An 8,107-nucleotide genomic window follows, 5' to 3' on the forward strand; every position below is an offset into this window, starting at 1 on the left:
TGCAACAGATGAGAAAACCTGCCCCACATGAAACTTGGGCTCGTTCAAATCCTCTTTAGTGAAATGTTTGAAGTTGAACTTCATTTCTTCGTCATCTGAATCTGGCAATTCCAGACTATCATCTTCAGAATTGGGCTCTTCTGCTAGCTGTTTCCTTTCGTTCTCCCTTTCTTCTCATCATTACCATAAGCATCTTCATTGACCAAATCAACATCACCAACCTCCAGGTCATAGTCACTATCAACAAGCTCTGGGTCATAATCCGAGTCATCAGAATCTGATTCACTACTTGATTCTCCGTTCTCCTTTGTTGTTCCTCTTCTAGTGCTCCTGCTTGATCCTTGAACATTCCTCTCACATGCATACATCATATCAGCAGTGTTGTCTTGAACAACAATGCTTTGCTCTAAAGTACTGTCAATTGTTTTGCTCTTCGTTGGACCGATCACAGGAGGAACATGTGTACAAGGATTTGCTACATCATCATCTCATCCACCTCCACCATAAGAGCCATCATGATCTAGATAGAACATAAGGTATTTGTGCCCCTCCCTAACAAACTTCCTAATGCAATTTGTGACATTGTTCGTCGATATTAATTTCAGTCCATCCTCATTTATTTGCGTTCCAGGTAACAGCAACAGTATGTCTATTCTGCCTGCAGTCTCATAACCCAATACCTCTATTAATACATACAATGTGTCCATGCAGGCAACACTGGCATTACAGTAGTCATAGCAGACCTTGCGACCATTCATATAAGACCTGTTGTATCCAGTGCCAGTGGAAACTCCTCCATGGATGAACTCAATGGTGTAAAAATCAATGCCTTCTTTTGTAAGACGAAAAGAAAAACACCAATTTTAGCATCCGACAAAGAACCCTAAGAATTTGCCTAAACCGTAACTAAACTTGCGCCTAAAGTACCTAAATTGTATAACATATTCGGCAAAAACGATTGACATGGTCATAATACAGGTACTTACGAAGCAAATGCGAGAGATTATGGAGGGTGGTTGAATCTTACCGTACGTGGGCACAGGGCCGCCACTGTGTCATTCAATAGGTGACATCGGCGCCATTCACAGCGGCAGACGACGATGTAGTCGCCAGCTCGCAAAATCCCTCGGGAACAACCGCCTCTCGTATCCACGATCACGTCGATCACCACCCACCGCTGCCAGCCATGGTCATCATCATCGAGGAATAACAGAGAGCGACGAAGGTGAAGGCTCGAACTGGAAACGATCTGATTTAAGCGGTCCGGCTGGACCCGCTCACGAGGATGACGTGGCACCCGTCTCTGCGCCCAGCGTATGCTGAAACGTATGCAGGACTGTATGTGTAGCGTAATGGCAAGTATGAGGACCGTTTTGGAGCAATCCACAAGTCGCGGGACTATTTTGGAGCAGGCCGGCGAGCTCCATGACCGTGCGTGTAATTTACTCCGTGAGGCACGATGTGATTCATGTTTCTTTTTCGATATACGACCACGGACAGCGAATTCGGCCCCTCAAACGCCTATCAATATGTTCGCGGACAGTGATTGGTCACGTCTCAAATTTGCTACTCTGCATTTGGATATCTCATACTATAAACATTAGATCCATACAAAAGCATACAAATGACTACATTTGGGTGAGCCTCCGAGGTGCAATGTACATCATCGCTGGTGCTCTCTCAATGACGCCTTCTCTAGGTCTATCCAGAACCTGCCTTCCACCTGCCGACCTCCACTTGGCGCAAATGGGTGGGGGTACGTTCAGTGGTGAATCCAGGAAGAAAATGAAGAGTGGGCTCAAAGTTAACGGCGAGAAAATGACTCATTTTGAAGAGAAAAAAATATTATCTCCTAATCCTTTGTTGAATAAGCTAAGATTTTGCCAGAATACTACATTGCGTTTGAGCCCTTACTGTTGTGGTGTTTTCCTGTTGTAAGACTCTGTAACAAATGGAAAGTGTTTTAAGCCAAGAAGTACCGACTAATGGTTCCCCGCTATCTTATCGCTACTTGTTAGACCTAGACATAGCAGAAACATTCACAAGAAATAAGAAATTTATTTACATAGCTCATGTGTTGCTTTGCTGTACAGAAACAGTGCAGTCCATGTGTGTTTATCGATGAAACCGCACTACAATGCTGTATTGCATCTGGACTGTTCTTCTCGATCACTAGCGTTTGAGCTCGTGCCTGTAAATTTGTTATTTTTTCGATGTGATGGGCAGCTTTTCAACGTTCTGTCTGAATGAGTTGGTGAACTCACCGACCTTGAGAGAAACTCTGCAGAAATTGGTGCACTGGTTTAGAAGTGTGTTCATCTCCTCCTTCCCAGTCTTCCTCTATGCTCTGGGCTCCTCTTCTTGGAGTTGCCTTGCATCAACCTTGCGTAGTCCTGCGCAACTAGAGTGGATCAGCATAGATCGATAGATTACTAAACACAAGCATGGAAAATAGAATTGTGTCTGAAACTATGTGGCAGCAACATGCAGCAATACAATTTCTTTCGCTTGCTGCTAAGTTGATAGTTTAATTGTATCATTTCTGCAGAGAGGATTCTTACGAGATGGAAAAGAAGGTGCAACAAACAGAGAGAAATTACATATGAGAGAGACGAGGTTTTGTGCAGTGTAAACCGTACTGCTTTTCTGTTCTTCTCTATTTATTCATCGGTTACAGACTAACTTTACCTAAGAACGGGCGTTGGACCGAGTTTAACAATCATGCCATCCCATAGCCATTCTTCCTCCTTCCCTACATAGCCGCCACGATTAGCTTGATCCGTGCCATCCCACAGAGTGAACCAGTAGTAGCAGCCCGACTTCTAACGAAACAAAGCAAGGACTTGGCCAAGATGTATTCAGGTAACAGAAAATCAAACAAGCTAAGGGAATTTGCATGGGATTATATGGGCCAACAAATTATGGAGATGGGGAACGATGAATGTTTGTTTGTATGTCCACAAGTACACGAGTTACCTGCGAAATGCTGACCGGTGAGATGGAAATTTAAGTCTCCTCTATTTGCCGTTGATGACTCTGACAGCAGGCTGGTGGACTTGCAGCCTGATGAGGTTGTTGTTGCGAAGAGTCGCACCCATGCCAAGAAGAACATCCAGCCGAGTCCGAGAGGGCGACCGTGACACGGAGAAGCCAATGCAAGCAGTTATTATTGTTGTTGTTGAAACGTACACATATGTGATCTACTATTGAATCCCACGTCAAGACAAAGCTGAGCACGAAGACAAATTATAAACAAAGAGCAAAACATTTTGCATTCTGAATTATATCATTTATTTAAAGTGCTGATGACTCGGCCCTATTTTAAAATAGCCAATCACCACAAAACTGAATTACTGGCTCCAACGTTTTTATCCTTTTCGAATGTGCAATCAGGAATATGCTGGATGAAACACCGGCTTCCATTTCTGTAATTCTTCTACAGATACTGCTTATACAAACTGGCTCTTGATGTTTTGAAATCAATCCTTGATAACAGGTATTGAGAAACGGTGCTAATGTGCAATTAATCAGATATCCAGTTACTGCCAATGTAATTCCTGCTCAGACCTCAAAACAGGACAAAGAAAATGATAAACATCCAGTCAAATGATGAAGAAGGCAGCAAAATATGTGTTCGCAACCAAAAAAACGTGATGGAGACTGCCATGACAGGACACAAGGACATTTCCTGTGATGGCGACAACGCCATTGATGTAAGCTTTTGCCCCCTTTTACAATCACAGTTTTTCTTCATTTTTCATCAGTTGTTGGCTACAAATCATCGCAAGAACACATGGGGTAACATCTACTTATTATGTCATATTAAATTACAAAACCATGCCAAATAGCTCGTCTGGCCATAAAGTGAAACGCAGTGATCTGGTGGGACAAGCCTTGATGCCTTGGTTTCTAGCCAGTTCAAATAAATATGTGACAAATTTGATCTCAAAACCGTTTCAACCAAGCAGGCTCGCGTTCAACCAGTCCCTACAAATACGCAAGGGGAATAATGTAAACAGAGGAAAGGAAGCACTCAATATGGTTATTAAAAAGAAGTACAACTTCTTTGTGGGGTAATAGAAACTATAGCTTCATGACTCTTTGACTTACTTGCTGATATCATCGAGGTGGTCGTCGAAATCAACAACTTGCTGCCATTTCTTCGTGGTAACATGATCAGCTAAGACCACATTGGTAGATGGCTCTTTCAGTTTGAGCTGACTGCTTCCATCTGATCCAGCCTGACGCCAGCTTTTTGATGAATCCCTGGTGTATAGCTGCATGTGCCATGAAACAATGTGTCATGAATCATACAAGCTAAAGAAACAGAATAGTGTTGGCGTTTTATCATTACTCTTAGCCAGGGAATTTAGTCCCTCGCGTTTTTCTGTTTTTTCTCACAACTGAATGTAAGTGGTAACAAGTTTGATTATTTCCATAGTATAGTTCAGGGCCTGGTTAGTGTTTTTCCCCATAATGCAGGATGCAAAATGTAACCACATATTGAGTAAGCTTTACTAGTTTAGTCAAGGATTGTAACCCTGCCTCGTGGATCCTAGTTGATATTTATGCTATAAATGCACAATGATCAAAATAATTACTACATTGGAATTTCTGAAAAAATAGTACTCTCCAGGGAAGTTATCTAAAATTCATCCACAGTGCATTTCAGAATATGCAGACTGAGCAAAACCCATTCAAATATGCAGATTGAAACAAATCTCAGTCAGTTGCCACTTAGACATATGAGATAGAACTACAATTTACAAGTCAGTAATTGATGAGCATTTGGAGATATAAGCTACTAGCATAGCCCTTTGATGAAAAGTAACACTTTGCGATGCTTAATCTGATGCTCTACTCATCACCAGATTTATCAGCTTGCAGAGAGATTTCAAGGTCTGCAGTCGAGCATCCAAAAATCTTAACCTAACAAGTTAATATGACAACTTCAGAACTGATTCTTAAGTTATAAGGTAATGAAATAACAGTGTAACACTGCTATCTCTGTTGATAGATATAGAACACATATGCCCAAACATATTGCTGCCACTCTCCTTAAAAAAAAGCATATTGCTGCTACTCCTGCTTTTGCACTCAAGGTGAACAGATTGCACCAGTGATTCATAAACCCAAGCATAATGCTTCTACTCTCACTGTTGCACTGAAAGGTGACAAATTGCATAAATAATTATTTCATGCAAAAGATGGCTGCTTGCATTTCATGGCATTTAGATGGGCATACGATAGTTTGCATGTTGGTTCAGCAACTTTTCAAATTAAGTTGTGATAAATTAAAATATATGCATTGTTCATAGTGGTTAAGACGCTAAGTTCAACGAATATGTTAGTGTTCAGTTAATTCTTAGGTAACTTACTGATTTGTGAGATGAAACGTGGTTGCCATGTGGAGGCAGTGCATATTAGTTGAAAGTTATAATTCTAGAATGATGATTCAGAAAGTATAAACTTAGCAGTTGCAAAGCAAACTTTCTCTTCCCGAAGCCACCGCCACAAACTAGTTCAATGCATGAAAAATGAAAGAAAACAAGGACTTGAGAGAGAAAAGAATGCTCATGTACGACCATTCATCATTCGAACATATTGATTAGAGGGCTGGGGGTGCATGAGAGGATTTCTTAAGAATTAGTTCAAACTTAACCAAAAAATAACCGAGCATTCGAACAATTAAGCAATTAACTTGCAAGACAGCATACTATCTCTAGCAAGAAGTGAATTATCTAGTGGGAGTCTCACAAGTCAATAATATTGCTGCAAGATCTATTCCATCACTAGGTAGAAGTCAACACATGGTCTAATTTTCGTCGTTACCAGTAAAAACTCACTTAGAAGATATCTCAGGAAACATACTCATCCGCTGATACCAATTCAAAAGCAATGAAGGGATACTGATTCTCATGGGCGAGTACCTGAACAACTGCGTCGCGGCTGTTCCCCTTGACCACCTCCTCGAGCTTCACGTTGTCCAGCTGATCAGATCAAACCAACACAAAATCAGAAAGGAGAAACCCAATCAGCACCCAAGCGAGATCTCCACACCCCCATAACCGCGCAAGACAGGGGGAACAGAGGAAAGGACAGCACCCACCAGCAGCACGGCGGCGCGGGGGAAGTAGCGGAAGATGTGGTCCCCGACGCGCTTGGCGACGGCGGGGAGGTCGGCGTCGTCGCGGCGCGCGTTGGCGTGGTAGTAGCCGACGACGGCGAGGCCCTGCGCCTGGAAGTGGTCCTCGACGAGGGTGAGCGCGAGCTCGAGCGTGGGGAGCAGCGGGAGGTGGTGCGGCTGGTGGGAGAGCGGCACGGCGTCGGCGACCGAGACGACGGCCGGGGAGGCGGCCGGGTCCGCCAGAGTTCCGACGAGGAGCCCGTTGACGGCCGCCGCCGGGTGCTTGAGCGCGTGCAGCGCCAGCTTCACGTACGCCGCCTGCGCGAGCTCGTACCGGCACTCCACGCCCATCGCGATCCGCCGGTGAGGCCGCTTCCGATCGGGTTTTCGCCGCCTCTCTCGTGCGCGGCGGCCGTCGTCAGATCTGGGTCGAGGGGATCGGAGAGAGTATCAGTCAGATCGGCTTTGGAGCTTTGGGAGGGGAGAGGAGAGGCTCCCGTCGCTGGCCGCCCGATTGGTTATGGACGATCACGACAAGTGAGTTGGGACCTGAAAAATCAGGCCCAAGGGCTTACCTTGTTTTACTTTTTGAGATGAGAGAAATGCAGTACACACACGTACACTCAAACCATATGAAACCACACATGCATACCCTGCATCTACGAGCATCTTTGAGAGACTGTACCGATGAATCCTGAGATTGACGAAGTCATTGCCGAGACCCACTAAAAGAGCATCATCGGAAAGTCTAGAAGAAAACTTAAACACGGTGGACAAGTTTCACCACAAGGAACCTATAGTTAGTCTGCGGGTTTATCTTATTCTTAGGCTTGCTACATATTCTACACTACCGTGGACATGTTCAATAAGGATAAACACATGAATATTGTCGCACAAGAGTTTCCCTCACAAGTAGTATCAGTTGCCGGTGATCTCGTCATATATCCATAATCTAATGGTTGGCCCTCCAAAAGACCCCTTCTTCCCGATCCAACCAGTGATTCTCACCTCCCTGTAGTCTCACGAGGATTAATCTTCAGTGTTGTACGACATTCCTGGTTCAGATCGTAGAAACTGCTGCTCCAACGATTGCAATATGATCTAGGTAGCCCAAGTCCTCCACGTTCACCTCGTAGCCATTCACGTTTTGACGCCCAAAACTGATGTGGGGGCTCGTCGAGATGGTGGATCCGTGAGCGGTCACAAAATTGATGTCAGACAAGTTGGTATTAATAGAGATATCAGTAAACGCGCTAAGTAGGGTGTGGTGCCCCATAAAGGGATTGTTAGTGGTGCCCCATGATGGTTGCATAAGGTGTTGGATGAAGGACCTTGGGCATTAGGAAAAGAGCATTACTTGTTGTGTGAAACCTTCGGTGAGATTGAGTACAAGTTGGTCCCTATTGTATTAAAGTTTGAAACCTACTAATTGGGGTAATGATTGTGGGAAACAGGTATGGAAAATGGGGATGAGGTTGGGGAGGCACCAGCGGACAGGTCCCAAATTGCCACCTGCAATGGGTCCTGGCCGACTCCCCCGGAAGCCCCATTGTGGCTGATGACAAGCACCTCTGTGACGGTGCTTCCGCCGCTCTCTGCGCGAGGAAGCGGGTCGTCGATGACCACCACGAGGGGCCCACGAGGATGGAGGGCGCGCCTAGGGGGTAGGCGCGTCCCCTCCCTCATGGCCTCCTCGTTGGTATCTTGACGTCCACTCCAAGTCCCCTGGATCACGTTTGTTCCAAAAATAACTCTCTCAAAGGTTTCATTCCGTTTGGATTCCGTTTGATATTCCGTAGCTGCGAAACACTGAAATAGGCAAAAAAACAACAATTTGCACTGGGCCTTGGGTTAGTAGGTTAGTCCCAAAAATAATATAAAAGTGTATAAATAAGCCCATTAACATCCAAAACAGATAACATAATAGCATGGAACAATCAAAAATTATATATACGTTGGAGACGTATCAAGCATCCCCAA

The 8,107-nt window shown here is 44.5% G+C and overlaps 1 protein-coding gene across 1 annotated transcript; it reads right to left on the reverse strand.

Annotated features, from left to right (window-relative positions):
• Positions 1 to 3,666: 3,666 nt before the first annotated feature.
• Positions 3,667 to 6,649, reverse strand: LOC119353085 (ER membrane protein complex subunit 8/9 homolog). Its single transcript, XM_037619665.1, has 4 exons — positions 6,110 to 6,649; positions 5,931 to 5,990; positions 4,111 to 4,277; positions 3,667 to 3,987 (listed from the first exon to the last, which is right to left on the reverse strand). Exons 1-4 carry the CDS (start codon positions 6,476 to 6,478, stop codon positions 3,957 to 3,959), a joined length of 627 nt encoding a protein of 208 aa, XP_037475562.1. The 5' UTR covers positions 6,479 to 6,649; the 3' UTR covers positions 3,667 to 3,956.
• Positions 6,650 to 8,107: the final 1,458 nt, after the last annotated feature.

This window comes from Triticum dicoccoides, chromosome 2A (genome assembly GCF_002162155.2).
Source record: "Triticum dicoccoides isolate Atlit2015 ecotype Zavitan chromosome 2A, WEW_v2.0, whole genome shotgun sequence".
NCBI classification, from domain to species: domain Eukaryota; kingdom Viridiplantae; phylum Streptophyta; class Magnoliopsida; order Poales; family Poaceae; genus Triticum; species Triticum dicoccoides.

Coding starts and splice junctions, on each gene's coding strand:
- LOC119353085 (XM_037619665.1), bottom strand. CDS start 6,478: ATGGGCGTGGAGTGCCGGTACGAGCTCGCGCAGGCGGCGTACGTGAAG. Junction 5,991..6,109: donor CCCGCGCCGCCGTGCTGCTG/GTGGGTGCTGTC, acceptor TGATCTGATCAG/CTGGACAACGTGAAGCTCGA. Junction 4,278..5,930: donor GCCGCGACGCAGTTGTTCAG/GTACTCGCCCAT, acceptor TGGCACATGCAG/CTATACACCAGGGATTCATC.